The sequence below is a fragment of the Trachurus japonicus genome, chromosome 3, assembly GCF_045865225.1.
Source record: "Trachurus japonicus isolate A0001 chromosome 3, Traja_1.0".
Lineage (NCBI taxonomy): Eukaryota > Metazoa > Chordata > Actinopteri > Carangiformes > Carangidae > Trachurus > Trachurus japonicus.
In genome coordinates, this window is record NC_140909.1 from 35,799,630 (window position 1) to 35,820,685 (window position 21,056).

Below are 21,056 nucleotides of genomic sequence, written 5' to 3' on the forward strand. Positions count from 1 at the left end.
CAGGCACACACACACACTGAGAGAGACACACAATCTCCATACTTGTCTTTATTTTCCAGCCCAACGTTACACCTCACAGGACGCGTCGGGGGCTGGACCGGTGGCAGCCCACAGACTGCCATGACTGCAGGAAGCAGAAGACTTTAAGGAGACTGGGCTTCCCTCATGACTACATCTCCCACAGTTCCACAGCAGATATGGACATTTGACCTCTTCCCTTTCTCAGGCAGATTGGCAGATTTTGCCCGCTGATTGAAGTAAGGTGTGCTTTAAACCACTGACACTATATTGCATGTTGTCTGACTATTATGTAAATCCAGAGGTGTTAGTGCCTGTTCTGAATGACCACTCTCAATTTCTCTTTATATATCAGGTTTTTATTGTAATCATGATTCAAATCATACATGTCTGGCAGCATGACAAACAACTGATAGCACAACCAACAACACAGTACTCATTTCATGAGCTGCAGCTGGTCAGTCAACATGACAACTTGGACTATCTTCTTTATATGGACCATATATTAGAAAGATGAGATCTGTATTGATTATACAGCTATATAATTATAGCTCCAATGTAATTATATTATGTAATTATAGTTCCAATGATACTGACTGGACAGCTCTCTGTTCTATGACATTATGTGCAATTAATATACAGGGTGTATGTATTTATCATTTTTAAAACTGGATGGAGGTTTGATGGAGAGAACTTGGTCCAAGTCAGTTCTATGTCTTAAACCAGTGTTTTTCAACCTTGGGGTTGGGACCCCACGTAGGGTCACCTGGAATTAAAATGGGGTTGCCTGAAATATATACTATAGTACTGTAAATGATTTAAAAAAAAATACAGATGAAAATATTTTTTCAACTTATTATTATTCTTTTTAAAATTATGATTAAAAACACACAATGTTAAACAACTGTATTCCATACTTTCGGCTTCTCAAATATAAATTGAGTTCAAATAAAATGCTCATCGCAGCTTGATTGATGGCCTTGCGATCACATGCAGTCATGTGATCACAGGGTCGCCAGAAATTTGTGATGTCAAAATGGGGTCACGAGCCAAAAAAGGTTGGGAACCACTGTCTTAAGGTTTCATTGTAGGTTTTTATTTCCACTTTGTACGTGGCCATTCAGAACAGGTGTTAAAGGTTTGAGTAATGTGTTGGACACATCACTGACACTACTTTGTTTGAAGTACAGTATATCTAGGTCTTTACAGACAAACATATCATTGTTACCTAGCAACCTGGCTACATTTTGTAGTTTTTTGTGAAATGAAATGCAAAAAAAAAAAAAAAAAAAGTCAAATTTCCAGCATCACAGTTGGACCAGCAGTGCTGAGTCTGGATCACACCCCACAACAGCTGTCTGTGGCTGCCAGCAGATTAACATCAGTAACAGTTGTAGCTCTCAGTTTAGGAGACGTATCTTTCAGAGTCATCATGGACCACAAAGGCTCAACTGAAATGAGATGGTCTGGCTTAATGAGGATTTCCACTTGGCACCCTCAGTTTTGCCCACCCTTATGTATATTTATATACATCATAGAAGAACATTTAAATGTGCTGTAGGCGTATTTAAATGTGTAATCCTCAGGCTCTTTGTCAGTCCTGTTTTCTTCTAAATCAGTTTCATGACTGGCAAACAGTGAATCGTGGGATTGATTGGACCACACAGGAGCCTTTGTCGTCGACGCTGCTACATATGATACAGTCTGTCTTCAAATCAACCTCTGAAGGATGCTGCTCCTGAACTGGGTCACAGCTACAGTGTGGACCACAGCTGCACGGTGCCTTAACAGCACCTCATAGACTGTGCTATGAGAACCTAGAATTCCCCTTCGTAAAGTTCTCAGCGTACCAGTGCCACAGCTATGTGATTGTCCACATCTGGACCGATGCCTTTGATTTAGCTGACATCGGATGTGATGGATCCGGGGTCTGAACTGTGACCATGTGACTTTTACAGAGTCCTAAACTGAAGGGAACTGGATGTTAACCAGCTGTGTCCTCCTACACCTCTAGTAGCCACATGCTTCTGTTGAGCTGTATTTGCACAAGACTTTGATTTTCTTTTATCCATGTCAATCATGGGTTTGAACCAGATGAGGCTCAGAGAGTTCAATAAATATGGATTTTTGGAAGCTCAAATATTAGGGCTGAACCTCCAGGTAACTATCTATTCTCTTTATATTTGACCCATTGAGTGCCAGGTATTCATTTTTTCCAGTTTATTTCTTACTAAAGAGACAAACACCAAAATAATGGAATGAGTAATTCTCCATTTACACACAAGAGAAAACAGGAAATCATCTTCAGACATTGTCTACACATTTCCCAGCTGATGCTTTAGCATGGAAACTATCAAAACTAACTAACCATAAAGCGAAAATGGAGCTTTGGTTCTTTCGTTGAGTTGGGGTCTGAAACTTGGTAGCACCAGGCACGGTTGTTTCATTTCTGTAAATCTGTAAGCCTCGATTCACGTGGCTTACAGATTTACCTACAAACAATGTCTGATCATCTAATAAGGTGAAAATGATAAAAAGTAAAAGAAGCCTGTTTATGTCTAAGACCCAGACTGTAAGAAACCAGAGCGGTCACTGTCATTCACAGTATGCTGCTGCTGCTGCTGCTGCAGTGTTCACATCTCTGAAGGACAGAGTCTTCCCCTAAAAGCAGCACCGATCGTACTCAAGGAACACTGAACCAGATCTACGTACATCTGACCTTCGTATGGGTGGAAAAAGAGGATGCTGTTGTCTGTAATGTAGACTTTGCTACATACTGCCTTTGCCTTTGCCTTCTATTACACATTGCTGTTGATCTCTTTGGGGGCTGTAGTGGTGAGGTGGGGGGTGGGGGGAGGGATGGGTTGCCAGAACCAGAGAGAGGCTGGATCATGTTTTTCTCTGAGGGCTCATGGGGATCATCCCTCCACTGCTACCTTTGGATCTGTCATGAGACACTAAGACTGTTTAGTGACAGCAGTGTGAGGTCTGGAGGATCACACCCACCACTTTTACATCGTTATAAAATGCCTCTAATCTGATTTGTGTCAATTATAGCTTGATTAATGCTGGAATCTTTGTGCAACCTACATCTCATGTTTTATGATTTCATATCATCGGAACATGACAGGGCTAAAGCATTTTGTTGGCTGTTTACATGATGTACATTATCTATTGTGTGTAGGTGTGTTTTGTGTACTTACGGTACATACTGGATAACCTGAGTTTGCTGCCATCCTGAGAGTCTTGTACATATTGTTATTTATTTCATATGAATGTGTGTTAGAGCGTGTGTGCGAGTGTGTGTGTGTGTGTGTGTATGAGAGAGAGAGGGTTTATTGGAACATGTGTTAATTTAAAAAGCAGACACTCACCATGTTTTTGTACCTTGTAATGTTGAAACAGATGGTAGCCGGTCCACACGTCGTCATCATGGCTCTTTACACAGAAATCTGCACCTGAGTGAACAACACAAACACATGTACCATCCTGTCTTCTGCACTGTCGCCTCACAGCGTGAATCTTTTTGGCCTTAAATAATCTCAAACAGTCTCATCCTGTCTTCATGCCTGAGCCATATGCTGCTGTTTTCTTTGTTTTGGAAAGGAACTGTAACCTGTGGCAGAGGAATCTTCAGAGGGGTGTTTAATAAAGATTACAGTCTTCAGGGAGGGAAACAACCTAAACCTGGATGAAGCTATTTTATGGAGGTTTTTGCTATTGCTACATGACAAATGTTTTCGAGGTGAAAAAGAGACAAAATGGGCCAGGGCTACAGCTGTACAAGAAAAGAAGGAGTCCAAACGCAGTTGCTTTCAACCCCTGGTGAATAAAATGAGTAAGGTAATTTAAGATGGATGGCTAAACTCACAAACCTTTTTCTGCTTGAACAGCTGAACAGTGAACAGCTGTTAATGCTATCGTTAACAGTGTAGCAATAGCAACATTTACAAATGGCTCCTTAATCCAACACAGTGCTAGACATCTATTAGATCTGGTGTGAGAGCAGCTGGTGCACTAGTTGAAAACAGATCTGAAAGCACAGACCACAACACTTCACACTAAACTCATCTCTCTCTCTATTTCAGTATCTTTGTCTTTTATCATATTTTTAATTTGCATGAGAGAAAACGGTAAAACAATCAACAATATGACCTTTGTCATATTTTCACTGTTGGTACCTCAACACTTCACCAGTAAACACATTACAACTTACCGTAGACCAGTAGAAATGTTGTTTTTTTTGACTATATCTGATTTGCTGAATGTCTCCATCAAATGTAACCCTCCTGTTGTCTTTCTGGGTCAAACTGACCCAATTTGTTCCCTTCCTCCATCCTTCCTTCTTTACACAATCCTTTTCCCTTCCTTCCTTCCTTCCTTCCTTCCTTCCTTCCCTTTGTCCTTTCTTCTTCTTCCTTCCTCTTTTGATCCAATTGACCCTCCATCTTTCTTTCCTCCCTTCTTTCCCTTTACTTTGTCCTTTCTTCCTTCCTTCCCTTCATCCTTACTTCTTCTTCCTTCCTCTTTTGATCCAATTGACCCTCAATCTTTCTTTCCTTCCTTTGTCCTTCCTTCCTTCCTTCCTACCTATTTTCCCTTTGTCCTTCCTTCCTTCCTTCCTTCCTTCCTTCCTTCCTTCCTTCCTTCCTTCCCTTTGTCCTTTCTTCTTCTTCCTTCCTCTTTTGATCCAATAGACCCTCCATCTTTCTTTCCTCCCTTCTTTCCCTTTACTTTGTCCTTCCTTCCTTCCTTCCCTTCATCCTTACTTCTTCTTCCTTCCTCTTTTGATCCAATTGACCCCCCATCTTTCTTCCCTCCCTTCTTTCCCTTTATCCTTTCTTCCTTCCTTCCCTTTATCTGTACTTCTTCTCCTTCCTCTTTTGATCCAATTGACCCTCCATCTTTCTTTCCTTCCTTTGTCCTTCCTTCCTTCCTTGACCCCGGTGGACAACAGGAGGGTTAAATATATTCCCTGCAACAGTCTGAAGAGCTTTCACTCTGAACTACTAATGCTGGAGACACCAAAGAGAATTACTGTGATACATCACCTGGGAACTTTACTTTATTTCCATGTCAGTTCATCTAGTTCATGTTAAACAGTTTCACGAAAACAAGTGAACTTTTGACCTGACAACAGTTCAGAGTTCACCAATGTCAATGGGATTCTTCATCTGGGAGCAGGAATGTTTTGTGGCAGTCCATCAAAGAGTAGTTTATCTTTGTCTTTATCAAACACCCCTCGGTCAAACAAGTGACACAACAAAGTGCTGCTGGAAGAAATGATTGATGGAAACAGGATATGACAGCACTGACAGTTTTCCTCCAGACAGCTGTAATGTGTGTTTGTGGTTGTAGTGTTATCACAGTGGCAGTGCCAGCTCTCACCAATGGCTGTGGCCTCCCCTTAGCTATGTAATTGATGACAAAATGTTGTTTTCATCCATTTACACTGTCCACATCCAGTGCATGTTTTGGAGAAAAATAAAGTCTATTACTCACTAAACTGTGTTGCTCTGGGTCACTGTGTTTGTCAATCCTTCATCTTGTCTTTGTTTTTTTGAAAACTATTGTTCTTGTAAAAGCTGGTAGGTCACAGCTGGTTACAGTAGTGCTCCAATAAATTCAAGAAGGTTTGTATGAAAGAGATATATTTTCATTTTCATCATGCGCACATACGTAGGCCTATTTGTACTTTGTATTATAGTGCAGTGTTACATGTATTACAGCAGTGTTAAAGTCATCTCTTTGCTCTCGCTGGATTGGATTTATGATACTGAAATAAAAACTTAAATCGATCAATACCAGGGCCGGTCCAAGCCTCCATGTGGCATAAAGCAAAATCTTTATTTTAAATATATTTAATATTTATTTAAATATTCAAAATATACTTAACTGTAGTTTTGCTAAACATAAATGTCTCTGTTTAGTCCTTCCAAAAAGTAATAGCTACAAAATGAACATTTGAAGAGTTCATTTGCAAAAGCACATAAGTGCCATTTTGAAAAAAATGAGCTGAGGCTTTGTCACTCAACTTTGGTTTGACTGATATCACCTTATGTAAATAAAAAATAAAAAATGAAGATTCTAGAAAACGGAGTTATCTGCTTTTGCAAATTAACTCTTCATTTATGAAATAGGTTTGATATTTTCAGCCGGTGCATATTCTCATTTGCCCAGGTCATAGTATTTCAAAGGAGGTTAAATCGAAAGCAACTGGACTTAGTTATTTGTCTAGGAAAAAATAAGACAAATAACTAGACAAATAAGACAAAACTAGACAAATAACTAAGTCCAGTTGCTTTCGATTTAACCTCCTTTGAAATTTGATATTTTCAGTTTTTTTTTTTTACAAAAAGTGCATTTGTTATAAGAAAATCTAGAATATTTGTTGGATAGGAGTTCAATAATTCATAATTTCGTTAGATAATAAAAATGTTAAGGGGACAAGCCAAGGTAGTTTATGTGTTTTGAGAATTCCAGTAAACCTTTCCAGGAGGTGTTATTTTCCTTTTGTTGTAAAAAAAAATTTCCTGATATGTGTATTGGCAGATTTGTAACTCAAACTAAATTCCATTTATGTAAAGTCCTACTTTGAGGGCTAATACTCATGCTCTATCAAACCACTAGGAATAGAATCAACTAGGTACAGATCTAGACAAATGTTAGGGGTTAATTATGTTTTGGTGCATTAATGACATCATACACAGGACAGGAGCCATAACAGTTGAGTAGATAGGGCCTACTTATATAATTCAAATGAACATTGAAACGATGGCGCAGTTAGGAGACTGAGGGGGGCAGTAGAAACACCCTGGACGATCACTGCTGGGAAGAAGAAGAAGAGAAGGAAGAAGTAGAAGTGTTGTTACAGTCCTGTAGAAGCCTGTCAACCTGTCAACCTGAGGTTTTACAACAAATAATTAGAATCCCCTTTGGTTTGGTGCACTGACGGTTCTCGCTTCAAGTCAACACAATGGGACGTAAAGTGACGCTCGCTACCTGCTCGTTGAATCAGTGGAGTTTGGACTTTGAAGGCAACTTGGAGAGAATCCTGCAGAGTAAGTGTTGGGACAGAGTGAAGCTGTCTGTTTAGCTCAGGGTGGACTGACTGACTGACTGACTGACTGTACAGCCTGCACACCACATCTATATTTAAAGTACGTGTTGAGTTAGTGGACGTGGAAGAACGTAGTGAATGTGTCACATGACTGTAAGCGCACACAGATTCAGTCAATGAACTCCTTCCAATGCTGCTGGCAGTGGCGGTCGTAGACGCCGAGGGGGCTCCAGGGCAGGCAAAGCCCCCCCGCCCAACCCCCCCCCACCATGGAGTGACTCCTCCAATCACAGTACTTGGTTGGAGCTCACTGTGGTATAAAATATGAATTAATAACTAGCAGAGAAGGATCAGCAGCTGTGTCACCCAGCAGTGCAGCATTTTGTCAGTGTGTGTGCCAAACTGCTGCAGGGTTTTGTTTATATGTGTTTTTATTTATTTATTAGGGCCGCGGGCAATCGCACCGGGCACTGGTCCCAACAGCTATGAAATAGCTGCAGGGACCAGTGCCCGGGCGAAGCCCGGGCACTACTGTTATTGTGTGGATTTTTTCCTAGTTAGTGTGAATGCTGGAAGCATTCACACTATTGTTATTCGGTTCGGCCATTTTCTGCCTTTCTTTGTCATGTAACTAGTCCTTCATACTTTGTGCTATTTCAACAATTCAAATATCAAAATGTTCAGCCTTTTCGGGACAGGTGTGCTATGTCTTTTCTCTTTTCAACTATTCATACTTTTTGCAATATTCAACTATTTCTGATTTTTTTTTCCCCATAGAGAATGCATTGGAACAGTCTTGAAACTCTTCAAATCTTCTTACTTCTTTCAGCCTTTAAAGCGTCCACATACTTTCAGCTAGAGACTTCATTCAAATTCTGAGCTGTAGACAAACTTCTAATGTATTCATCCTGTATTTACAACTTTTTCATAGCTTGCACCGTTTTTGAGATAAATCCTTTAAAAGCACATGAGGATTTCTGACAAATTTCACACTTTTCAATGAGTGTGTATGGGGTTGGATCAGAGTGAGTGACATCATCGTTAGAGTGAGAGGGATCGAAAAAACATTCAGGATTTTTTCTGGATAAATTGCCAGCACGGCCACAAATTAAACTCTAGACACATGATTTCCTCACCGGTTTGTAGCCACACTTGTCGTGTCTCATTTAATGTGCTCAAAACAGCAGACAGACTTACAGAATTGTCTCAGTGAGCCTAATTGTCCAGCTAGACCCGCTCCAGTGGCTCATCCACTTCAATATAAAAGTAGGAGCTGATTTTTTTAGAAAAGCAGAAATGCCCCCCTTTTCTACCTTGCGACGGCAAGAAAAGTTTTTGCCCTACAAACATTTAATGCACATGAATGTGCTCAGGAAGGTCTCCTTGCCCAGATGGTCAGGACCACATTCTGATAAGAGTTACGGTTCTCTTTTTTGGGAAGCTGCTCAGAGCTCAAATCTCTCTGCTCTGCTCTGCTCTGTGTGCAGTTGGTCCAGCTGTAGTGGCCAGCTCGTTATCAAAGTCTATAAATAGAACAGGTCAGGTGCAGCCTGGCCGCTCGTTAAGATGTTTTTAAACACAGCCCCACACACACACATGATAAACCAGACTGACAGAGGATGTCCACGCACAAACACAGGCATCACACTCACACACAGACACACACAGACACTCACACACAGTCACACATGCACACATACACAAACAGACAATTCCATTCCATTCTTCATTCTTCCATTCTTAGATAATAATTTAAAATATTTTTTAAATGCAGCCAGGGAGCTCTCTGCTCTCATGGGCTGAATGAGAGCAGGAGAAGGAGCTCAACTTTGTAACTTGCTGTTAAAGGGATAGTTCACCCTAGAATGATATTTCGCTCATTACTGTATCTACTCACCCTCATGTGGACTAAGGGCTGGAAGAAGTTTCAGAGTCCACCGTCCCTTCTCTGAGTTACAGGGGGTCTCAGCGTAGCAGTGCATGTCCATATAACGGTTGTAAAGGGACACCAGAGCTCTTCGTAAAAAAACACACACAAAAAAACATCCAAATACCTCCATGATGCTCGTATGTAATGTCCGTCTTGTGCTGAAGCCCCAAATTGCGTAATTGTCCCGAAAAAAATTAAATAAGTCTATATTTTATGCTTGTTTGTACAGTGGGTACTAGTTTCATTTGGACGTTTCCCTCACGCGTTGCGTGAAATTGTAGGTCACACTGTAGCCACTAGGTGGAAGCATCGTACTGAGATGCAGCTCAAAAGATTTTGGGATAATTCCACGTTTGACCACAAGGTAGCTGCAATGGAGAGTGGCGCTGTTCATAGGCCATAGGTACTTCATTTTCAGCTGTGGTCGAGAGAGCTAGAGAGTGGATGGAGAGAGGGACCGCTACGCCGGTCAATCAGATCAATGTTGTTGTTTTTATTGTTTCACAGTGGTTACAGTAGCCTACGTTCAACAGGATCAGTGGTTCTCAGCCTTTTGGGGGTCCCTATCATATCTTTGATCTCTCCTGTAGCCTGGCTGGGTGGCTCCAAGTTTGAGGAGCGCTGGGTCGATTGATACACTTTTCATTAAACGTCTTTTTCAAAGATGATGTTATGTACACAAACATTTGTATCATGTGATCAACAACTCACATGTGTATTCTCTTAGTTACAAGTGTAATTTAACACATATGTTGGATGATCGCGATGTTTTATAATTTTGAACATAAGTTGACATTTGTCTCAAACGCCCCACCTATGCGGGTCGTTAGAGACACAGAGGAGGGACGGTTGAAACAGCGTTTTAAACAGAAACTACTGTCATTACTCTCGTTTTTATGCAGCATATCAGACAACATACTAGTGTACTCGTCATTGCCAAAATGTCACATAATTTCTCACAATATAAATAGGTCACATAAATATTTTTGTCCCGTGCGTAATTGTCAGGATCCGTATTTCGATTAAACTCGCCTTTCTTCTTTTGTACGAGTTGTTGGACGACTGCATTTTCATTTTCATTTCATTTCATTTTCCCCTCACTTTGCTGAATATCTGTTGATTCATGTCATAAACACGTTTTGTTCATTAAAAATATCTGGTGTTTATTAAAAATATGTTGTTCATTCAAATCGGTTGTTGTTCATTGCAAAACAATAGGGTATTAATTCGGTGATTTATATACATATTTTGATCGCGCAGTGTGACCACAATCACTACGCACGGTGGCGTGAGGGACATTTGAAACAGCTGTATCAATCGTCCCTGCAGCGACTACTGACACTTCAACCTGCATCCAAACATTTAGCATAGCCTACTGTATCTGTCGGGTGCTGTCTCTTATCCGGTACAAAGTGGGATATGACAGAACATTACATAATGTAACAGTTTCCAGAAAAATACAAAACAGGATATTTATTCATGTTACCATCTGTTTAGGTAGATAAAGGTCTCAGTCACATTTGAATAAAAATAATGCAATTAGGCTAAATATCATAGGATCTTTTTTTTTTAAAGATAAGCCTATTTTATTTTTAATTCCATAATTCAGAGATGATTTTCACTTAACGAAATGAAACGAAACAATGAAGCCTATACAGTTTTGTCCTCCGGCTTATGAAAAGTGTGAGGAGAGGTAGCTACTGTAAGAACCGGTTTTTCTAAGCTGACTGAACAGCTGTGTGAAGTTCTGTGGGGGGCAGGGCTGTAGCCTACTTGAGTGAAGTATCCACAAGCACACCTATTGATCAGAGATAAATTAAGGTGATAATGTGTCGCTGATGTTTCTAAGCTGGTCCTACAGACCGCTGCATATAAGCCCCACTGTAGCGATTTTCACCTAGCCTCGCTTTCAATAAAACACACACTAGCATTCTATAGCCTAATTGCAATCAGTGAAATATATGAAATCAATATAAAACACAATTTAAATATGAGAGTTGCTGTTGCTCTAGTTTAATAGCGCTGCAGCTGCATTTACCGTGCGCCCCTGTCTGTATGTGAACCTGTGTCTGTCTATGTGCGGGCAGAGATCAGAGATGGTTTTTTTTTTTAATAACCATATATGGTCAGCACGTGCATAATTAAGTAGCCATGTGCTCTGTGCAGCGGCAACAAAGTAACAACAAAGACAACACCAGGAATGATGCTTCGGCGGACCTGGCCTACCCTCGCTTTTGAGGTCGGTTGTGAGAAAAATGCCTACTGTCCAGACAACTGTGTTTTTTTTAAAGCACCCTTGCATTACACAAACACACACATACGGTATATATAGCCGCACATATAGGCTATATCAGTGATCATAATAATGATGATAAGAGAAAATGCATTGTTCACTAAAACTGCACGTTGGCATCCCAGACTGAAACTAGAAAAAGCATTTCCAAGAATGGAAATGGTGTGACTGCTGATAGCAACTGAACGCTGTTGCAGAATTAGCAAATAGTGCAAGCAGTGATCACCATACAAATGTTTGACCAAGGTCGGAATCAAACCCACAACCTCATGGTCATTAGACTTCCACTCTGCCTCTAGGCCACGGTGCACACACAGTTGCAGAGACTGTTGTCTGTTAATGATCTGCACACTGTCAACATCAAGAAAGCTTGAGAGTCAAGCTTGAATGACTTAGAATGAAAATTTCTGTGAATTTCAGGCTGAGAGCAGCAGTTTCAACATGAAGCAAGTTATCAGAAGTCAACAGAGGACAACTGGGAAAATAATTCACTATAATTGTTGTTGAGGCAAGAATTGAACCAGCAACCTTCAGGTCTCCAGACCAGCAAGCTAACCACTAGGCTACAGACAGAGACAGTATGTGAGGGGTAAAGAAAACCTTTGATAAGAGGATCACTGGCTTCTGCTTAAAAAAAAAAGTAAGGAATCGAACCCATGACCTCATGATCAATAAACCTTTACTCTGCCACTTCGCCACAGAGAGCACAGACATAAGCATGTTTCAGACAGAGTTGTGGAGAATTCTCAGCATTGGGCTGAATGAGAGCAGAGAGCTCCCTGGCTGCATTTAAAAAATATTTGAAATTATTATCTAAGTCTCTTTGCATTTTTGACCAGAATTTTAGCCAGAAGACAAGTGTGGCTACAAAACTGGAGAAAATAATTTGTCTAGAGTTTAATTTGCAGAAAAAGTTAAATATTTTAAAAAGTATAAATAGTTAAAAAGAGAAAAGTAACGCCGATAAAGTTCAAAAAAAGCTGCACGTTTTGATATATGAATTGTTGAAATAGCACAACACCTAACACACTAACCATATGGCCACAGAGAACCTGAGTTACAATGAGCTTTATACTATGAGGAATCAAAGACTGTCCAATGACAGCTGAATAATTGGAATCAAAAGTCAAGCAATGAAGTGAAATGACTGAGGCAGGAATCGAACCCGTGACCATATGATCACTAAACCTTTACTCTGCCACTCAGCTACAGAGAGCACACTGCTTTCAAGACTGTTGTCATTCATTGTAATGTGATGATGTGCTGCAAACTGGTACGAGTAATCAAGGAGATAACAAACACCTGTAACCAATTGAAGGCAGGGGAGGAGAGCAGAATTCAACATAACATAACAAGAATTCTTCCCTTGGATTCGAACCAGTGACCTTAGAGTTGGCAGGCAGTTACCCTAACCCCTACACTACAGAGGAGTTGTCAAGAAGAGAGGTTGAGACTTTTATGAATGTGAGATTTTTCAATGATGCTTAAAACTAAAATAAATTAATATAATTTAGCCACACCAAGTAAGAAGAGGACTTTTTTGTGACCTGTGACTATTTTTTGGTGAATTAAAATGAATTAAAAAGCACTTAACAGCAAGTTACAAAGTTGAGCTCCTTCTCCTGCTGATGTGAAAAAAATGCATTGAGCTTAATGAGAGCAGAGAGCTCCCTGGCTGCATTTAAAAAATATTTAAAATTATTATCTAAGTCTCTTTGCATTTTTGACCAGAATTTTAGCCAGAAGACAAGTGTGGCTACAAAACTGGAGAAAATAATTTGTCTAGAGTTTAATTTGTGGCCATGCTGACAGTTTAGCCAGAAAAACTCTAGAATGTTTTTTTGCCTCTCTCCACTCTGACACCACTCTGGCTCTGCTCGTTAGACGCAATACACACACATTATAAAGCTGAAAAAAATCAGAAAAAGTTAAATATTTGAAAAAGTATAAATAGTTAAAAAGAGAAAAGTAATGCCGATAAAGTTCAAAAGAAGCTGCACGTTTTGATATATGAATTGTTGAAATAGCACAAAGTATGAAGGACTAGAAGAAGACCGTAAAAAGGCGGAAGAAAATGGCCAAACAGAAGAACAATAGTGTGACTGCTTCAGCAGTCACACTAATAAAATCTTTGCTTACAGTGAGAGCTGCTTTACTAAGTGAACTATACCTTTCGTGCGTTACTAATGTTATTGTGTCTCGAGTGTTTCAGAGTCGGCCGGCTGTAAACCAGCTGACCCCGACTGACTTTTTTTTTGCGGTCACATCAGCACGGCTGCATCTTCGGTCGCGGCTGCTGTGGCATTTGCCCATATTGCCCTATGGCCAGTCCGTCCCTGTCACTGGTTGTTTGTGTTGTCTGTCAAAACATGGATGAATGAAACCTATATCCACACATCTTGTAGCCTATTTCTATCGAGGTAAAGTTATTTCAGGATATCCTGTTTTATCGCCCAGCCCGAAAGTGACATAGGCTATTGCCCGTTCATTCATGAGAAATCATCCAGCTACACTCTCAGTCAAACAAGGTGGGGAATGAACACTACTGTACAGTAGTTGGCTCATTTTAAAAACACACCGGCAGCATCGCCCACTGAGTTAATTAACTGCTGTGTGGAAAACCACGCTGTGGTCCGTAATCGCGATGCAGATGGGTGTGTTTGGAGCTGACAAGAGGATCGATAAAAGAGAGTGAGATGTATAGCTGCCGTCGTTACATTTTTCTCATTGAAAAACTATACTGTATTATTATTATTATTATATTGCATCCCCATTCGTGTTCACTGCTCCGTGCTGCTGTCTTATAGAGGCGATCTGCTGCTCACAGATGCCACCTGGCGGTTGTTTGGGCACATTGCAGCTTCTGGTGAAAACACAATTACTCCTCCACAAAAAATCCGCGTGAGCCTCCCGTGACTCACGCGTGAATCTCGCGTGAAACCGTCCAAATGAAACTAGTACCCACTGTAGCGGAAGCTTCTCAAAGCTCCTCTTCCTGGTCCGTCCAAATCTCGCGTGATTCGCAGTAACCGCACTGACGCCGGCGCAAATCACGCGAGATTTGGACGGATCAGGAAGAGGAGCTTTGAGAAGCTTCCGCTACAAACAAGCTTAAAATATAGATTTATTTAATTTTTTTCGGGACAATTACGCAATTTGGGGCTTCAGCACAAGACGGACATTACATACGAGCAGCATGGAGGTATTTGGATGTTTTTTTGTGTGTGTTTTTTTACGAAGAGCTCTGGTGTCCCTTTACAACCGTTATATGGACATGCACTGCTACACTAAGACCCCCTGTAACTCAGAGAAGGGACGGTGGACTCTGAAACTTCTTCCAGCCCTTAGTCCACATGAGGGTGAGTAGATAATGAGCGAAATATCATTCTAGGGTGAACTATCCCTTTAAGTGCTTTTTAATTCATTTTAATTCACCAAAAAATAGTCACAGGTCACAAAAAAGTCCTCTTCTTGCTTGGTGTGGCTAATTTCTGCACTTTCCTTACTTTTTTTTTAAGCATCATTGAAAAATCTCACATTCATCAAAGTCTCAACCTCTTTTGCACAATTCCACAGTAGTGTAGGGGGTAGGGTGGCTGCTTGTCAACCCCAAGGTCACTGGTTCGAATCCAAGGGAAGAACTCTTGTTATGTTATGTTGAATTCTGCTCTCCTCCACCGCCTTCAATTGGTTACAGGTGTTTGTTATCTCCTTGATTACTCATACCAGTTTGCAGCACATCATCACATTACAATGAATGACAACAGTCTTGAAAGCAGTGTGCTCTCTGTAGCTGAGTGGCAGAGTGAAGGATTTATGATCATAAGGTCATAGGTTCGATTCCTGCCTCAGGCATTTCACATCATTGCTTGACTTTTGATTCCAATTATTCAGCTGTCATTGGACAGTCTTTGATTCCTCATAGTATAAAGCTCATTGTAACTCAGGTTCTCTGTGGCCGTATGGTTAGTGTGTTAAGTTACCACTCATGGAGTTGTGGGTTCAATTCCTTCCATGGACATGTTTCTTGTATGCCATTCCGCATGTCTTTGTCAATTTATTCTGCTAATTCAGCATGGTTCAGCATTGGGTTTCAGCATTCACACGCATGTTCCGTTAGGAAATGCTGTTTCTAGTTATTATTATTAGTGTGAATGCTGGAAGCATTCACACTATTGTTATTCGGTTCGGCCATTTTCTGCCTTTCTTTGTCATGTAACTAGTCCTTCATACTTTGTGCTATTTCAACAATTCAAATATCAAAATGTTCAGCCTTTTCGGGACAGGTGTGCTATGTCTTTTCTCTTTTCAACTATTCATACTTTTTGCAATATTCAACTATTTCTGATTTTTTTTTCCCCATAGAGAATGCATTGGAACAGTCTTGAAACTCTTCAAATCTTCTTACTTCTTTCAGCCTTTAAAGCGTCCACATACTTTCAGCTAGAGACTTCATTCAAATTCTGAGCTGTAGACAAACTTCTAATGTATTCATCCTGTATTTACAACTTTTTCATAGCTTGCACCGTTTTTGAGATAAATCCTTTAAAAGCACATGAGGATTTCTGACAAATTTCACACTTTTCAATGAGTGTGTATGGGGTTGGATCAGAGTGAGTGACATCATCGTTAGAGTGAGAGGGATCGAAAAAACATTCAGGATTTTTTCTGGATAAATTGCCAGCACGGCCACAAATTAAACTCTAGACACATGATTTCCTCACCGGTTTGTAGCCACACTTGTCGTGTCTCATTTAATGTGCTCAAAACAGCAGACAGACTTACAGAATTGTCTCAGTGAGCCTAATTGTCCAGCTAGACCCGCTCCAGTGGCTCATCCACTTCAATATAAAAGTAGGAGCTGATTTTTTTAGAAAAGCAGAAATGCCCCCCTTTTCTACCTTGCGACGGCAAGAAAAGTTTTTGCCCTACAAACATTTAATGCACATGAATGTGCTCAGGAAGGTCTCCTTGCCCAGATGGTCAGGACCACATTCTGATAAGAGTTACGGTTCTCTTTTTTGGGAAGCTGCTCAGAGCTCAAATCTCTCTGCTCTGCTCTGCTCTGTGTGCAGTTGGTCCAGCTGTAGTGGCCAGCTCGTTATCAAAGTCTATAAATAGAACAGGTCAGGTGCAGCCTGGCTGCTCGTTAAGATGTTTTTAAACACAGCCCCACACACACACATGATAAACCAGACTGACAGAGGATGTCCACGCACAAACACAGGCATCACACTCACACACAGACACACACAGACACTCACACACAGTCACACATGCACACATACACAAACAGACAATTCCATTCCATTCTTCATTCTTCCATTCTTAGATAATAATTTAAAATATTTTTTAAATGCAGCCAGGGAGCTCTCTGCTCTCATGGGCTGAATGAGAGCAGGAGAAGGAGCTCAACTTTGTAACTTGCTGTTAAAGGGATAGTTCACCCTAGAATGATATTTCGCTCATTACTGTATCTACTCACCCTCATGTGGACTAAGGGCTGGAAGAAGTTTCAGAGTCCTCCGTCCCTTCTCTGAGTTACAGGGGGTCTCAGCGTAGCAGTGCATGTCCATATAACGGTTGTAAAGGGACACCAGAGCTCTTCGTAAAAAAACACACACAAAAAAACATCCAAATACCTCCATGATGCTCGTATGTAATGTCCGTCTTGTGCTGAAGCCCCAAATTGCGTAATTGTCCCGAAAAAAATTAAATAAGTCTATATTTTAAGCTTGTTTGTAGCGGAAGCTTCTCAAAGCTCCTCTTCCTGGTCCGTCCAAATCTCGCGTGATTCGCAGTAACTGCACTGACGCCGGCGCAAATCACGCGAGATTTGGACGGACCAGGAAGAGGAGCTTTGAGAAGCTTCCGCTACAAACAAGCTTAAAATATAGATTTATTTAATTTTTTTCGGGACAATTACGCAATTTGGGGCTTCAGCACAAGACGGACATTACATACGAGCAGCATGGAGGTATTTGGATGTTTTTTTGTGTGTGTTTTTTTACGAAGAGCTCTGGTGTCCCTTTACAACCGTTATATGGACATGCACTGCTACACTAAGACCCCCTGTAACTCAGAGAAGGGACGGAGGACTCTGAAACTTCTTCCAGCCCTTAGTCCACATGAGGGTGAGTAGATAATGAGCGAAATATCATTCTAGGGTGAACTATCCCTTTAAGTGCTTTTTAATTCATTTTAATTCACCAAAAAATAGTCACAGGTCACAAAAAAGTCCCCTTCTTGCTTGGTGTGGCTAATTTCTGCACTTTCCTTACTCTTTTTTTAAGCATCATTGAAAAATCTCACATTCATCAAAGTCTCAACCTCTTTTGCACAATTCCACAGTAGTGTAGGGGTTAGGGTGGCTGCTTGTCAACCCCAAGGTCACTGGTTCGAATCCAAGGGAAGAACTCTTGTTATGTTATGTTGAATTCTGCTCTCCTCCACTGCCTTCAATTGGTTACAGGTGTTTGTTATCTCCTTGATTACTCATACCAGTTTGCAGCACATCATCACATTACAATGAATGACAACAGTCTTGAAAGCAGTGTGCTCTCTGTAGCTGAGTGGCAGAGTGAAGGATTTATGATCATAAGGTCATAGGTTCGATTCCTGCCTCAGTCATTTCACATCATTGCTTGACTTTTGATTCCAATTATTCAGCTGTCATTGGACAGTCTTTGATTCCTCATAGTATAAAGCTCATTGTAACTCAGGTTCTCTGTGGCCGTATGGTTAGTGTGTTAGGTTACCACTCATGGAGTTGTGGGTTCAATTCCTTCCATGGACATGTTTCTTGTATGCCATTCCGCATGTCTTTGTCAATTTATTCTGCTAATTCAGCATGGTTCAGCATTGGGTTTCAGCATTCACACGCATGTTCCGTTAGGAAATGCTGTTTCTAGTTAGTGTGAATGCTGGAAGCATTCACACTATTGTTATTCGGTTCGGCCATTTTCTGCCTTTCTTTGTCATGTAACTAGTCCTTCATACTTTGTGCTATTTCAACAATTCAAATATCAAAATGTTCAGCCTTTTCGGGACAGGTGTGCTATGTCTTTTCTCTTTTCAACTATTCATACTTTTTGCAATATTCAACTATTTCTGATTTTTTTTTCCCCATAGAGAATGCATTGGAACAGTCTTGAAACTCTTCAAATCTTCTTACTTCTTTCAGCCTTTAAAGCGTCCACATACTTTCAGCTAGAGACTTCATTCAAATTCTGAGCTGTAGACAAACTTCTAATGTATTCATCCTGTATTTACAACTTTTTCATAGCTTGCACCGTTTTTGAGATAAATCCTTTAAAAGCACATGAGGATTTCTGACAAATTTCACACTTTTCAATGAGTGTGTATGGGGTTGGATCAGAGTGAGTGACATCATCGTTAGAGTGAGAGGGATCGAAAAAACATTCAGGATTTTTTCTGGATAAATTGCCAGCACGGCCACAAATTAAACTCTAGACACATGATTTCCTCACCGGTTTGTAGCCACACTTGTCGTGTCTCATTTAATGTGCTCAAAACAGCAGACAGACTTACAGAATTGTCTCAGTGAGCCTAATTGTCCAGCTAGACCCGCTCCAGTGGCTCATCCACTTCAATATAAAAGTAGGAGCTGATTTTTTTAGAAAAGCAGAAATGCCCCCCTTTTCTACCTTGCGACGGCAAGAAAAGTTTTTGCCCTACAAACATTTAATGCACATGAATGTGCTCAGGAAGGTCTCCTTGCCCAGATGGTCAGGACCACATTCTGATAAGAGTTACGGTTCTCTTTTTTGGGAAGCTGCTCAGAGCTCAAATCTCTCTGCTCTGTGTGCAGTTGGTCCAGCTGTAGTGGCCAGCTCGTTATCAAAGTCTATAAATAGAACAGGTCAGGTGCAGCCTGGCTGCTCGTTAAGATGTTTTTAAACACAGCCCCACACACACACATGATAAACCAGACTGACAGAGGATGTCCACGCACAAACACAGGCATCACACTCACACACAGACACACACAGACACTCACACACAGTCACACATGCACACATACACAAACAGACAATTCCATTCCATTCTTCATTCTTCCATTCTTAGATAATAATTTAAAATATTTTTTAAATGCAGCCAGGGAGCTCTCTGCTCTCATGGGCTGAATGAGAGCAGGAGAAGGAGCTCAACTTTGTAACTTGCTGTTAAAGGGATAGTTCACCCTAGAATGATATTTCGCTCATTACTGTATCTACTCACCCTCATGTGGACTAAGGGCTGGAAGAAGTTTCAGAGTCCTCCGTCCCTTCTCTGAGTTACAGGGGGTCTCAGCGTAGCAGTGCATGTCCATATAACGGTTGTAAAGGGACACCAGAGCTCTTCGTAAAAAAACACACACAAAAAAACATCCAAATACCTCCATGATGCTCGTATGTAATGTCCGTCTTGTGCTGAAGCCCCAAATTGCGTAATTGTCCCGAAAAAAATTAAATAAGTCTATATTTTAAGCTTGTTTGTAGCGGAAGCTTCTCAAAGCTCCTCTTCCTGGTCCGTCCAAATCTCGCGTGATTCGCAGTAACCACACTGACGCCGGCGCAAATCACGCGAGATTTGGACGGACCAGGAAGAGGAGCTTTGAGAAGCTTCCGCTACAAACAAGCTTAAAATATAGACTTATTTAATTTTTTTCGGGACAATTACGCAATTTGGGGCTTCAGCACAAGACGGACATTACATACGAGCATCATGGAGGTATTTGGATGTTTTTTTGTGTGTGTTTTTTTACGAAGAGCTCTGGTGTCCCTTTACAACCGTTATATGGACATGCACTGCTACGCTCTGTAACTCAGAGAAGGGACGGAGGACTCTGAAACTTCTTCCAGCCCTTAGTCCACATGAGGGTGAGTAGATAATGAGCGAAATATCATTCTAGGGTGAACTATCCCTTTAAGTGCTTTTTAATTCATTTTAATTCACCAAAAAATAGTCACAGGTCACAAAAAAGTCCTCTTCTTGCTTGGTGTGGCTAATTTCTGCACTTTCCTTACTTTTTTTTTAAGCATCATTGAAAAATCTCACATTCATTAAAGTCTCAACCTCTTTTGCACAATTCCACGGTAGTGTAGGGGTTAGCGTGGCTGCTTGTCAACCCCAAGGTCACTGGTTCGAATCCAAGGGAAGAACTCTTGTTATGTTATGTTGAATTCTGCTCTCCTCCACCGCCTTCAATTGGTTACAGGTGTTTGTTATCTCCTTGATTACTCATACCAGTTTGCAGCACATCATCACATTACAATGAATGACAACAGTCTTGAAAGCAGTGTGCTCTCTGTAGCTGAGTGGCAGAGTGAAGGATTTATGATCATAAGGTCATAGGTTCGATTCCTGCCTCAGTCATTTCACATCATTGCTTGACTTTTGATTCCAATTATTCAGCTGTCATTGGACAGTCTTTGATTCCTCATAGTATAAAGCTCATTGTAACTCAGGTTCTCTGTGGCCGTATGGTTAGTGTGTTAGGTTACCACTCATGGAGTTGTGGGTTCAATTCCTTCCATGGACATGTTTCTTGTATGCCATTCCGCATGTCTTTGTCAATTTATTCTGCTAATTCAGCATGGTTCAGCATTGGGTTTCAGCATTCACACGCATGTTCCGTTAGGAAATGCTGTTTCTAGTTATTTTTCCACTTCCGGCCAGATTTCGATGTGCTACTAGTCCTGCAACTCGAAGAGTTGCAGGACATATTATATATCAAAACGTGCGTCTTGATC

The 21,056-nt window shown here is 40.8% G+C and overlaps 1 protein-coding gene across 1 annotated transcript in view; it reads left to right on the forward strand.

The window, feature by feature from the left end:
* Positions 1–6,850: 6,850 nt before the first annotated feature.
* nadsyn1 (NAD synthetase 1) overlaps positions 6,851–21,056 on the forward strand; it is a 37,785-nt gene continuing 23,579 nt past the window's right edge. Inside the window, exon 1 of the mRNA XM_085771638.1 lies at positions 6,851–7,079. Within this exon, the coding sequence (XP_085627764.1) occupies positions 6,995–7,079 (85 nt within the window). The 5' untranslated portion in view covers positions 6,851–6,994. The remainder of the gene's footprint in view (positions 7,080–21,056) is intronic.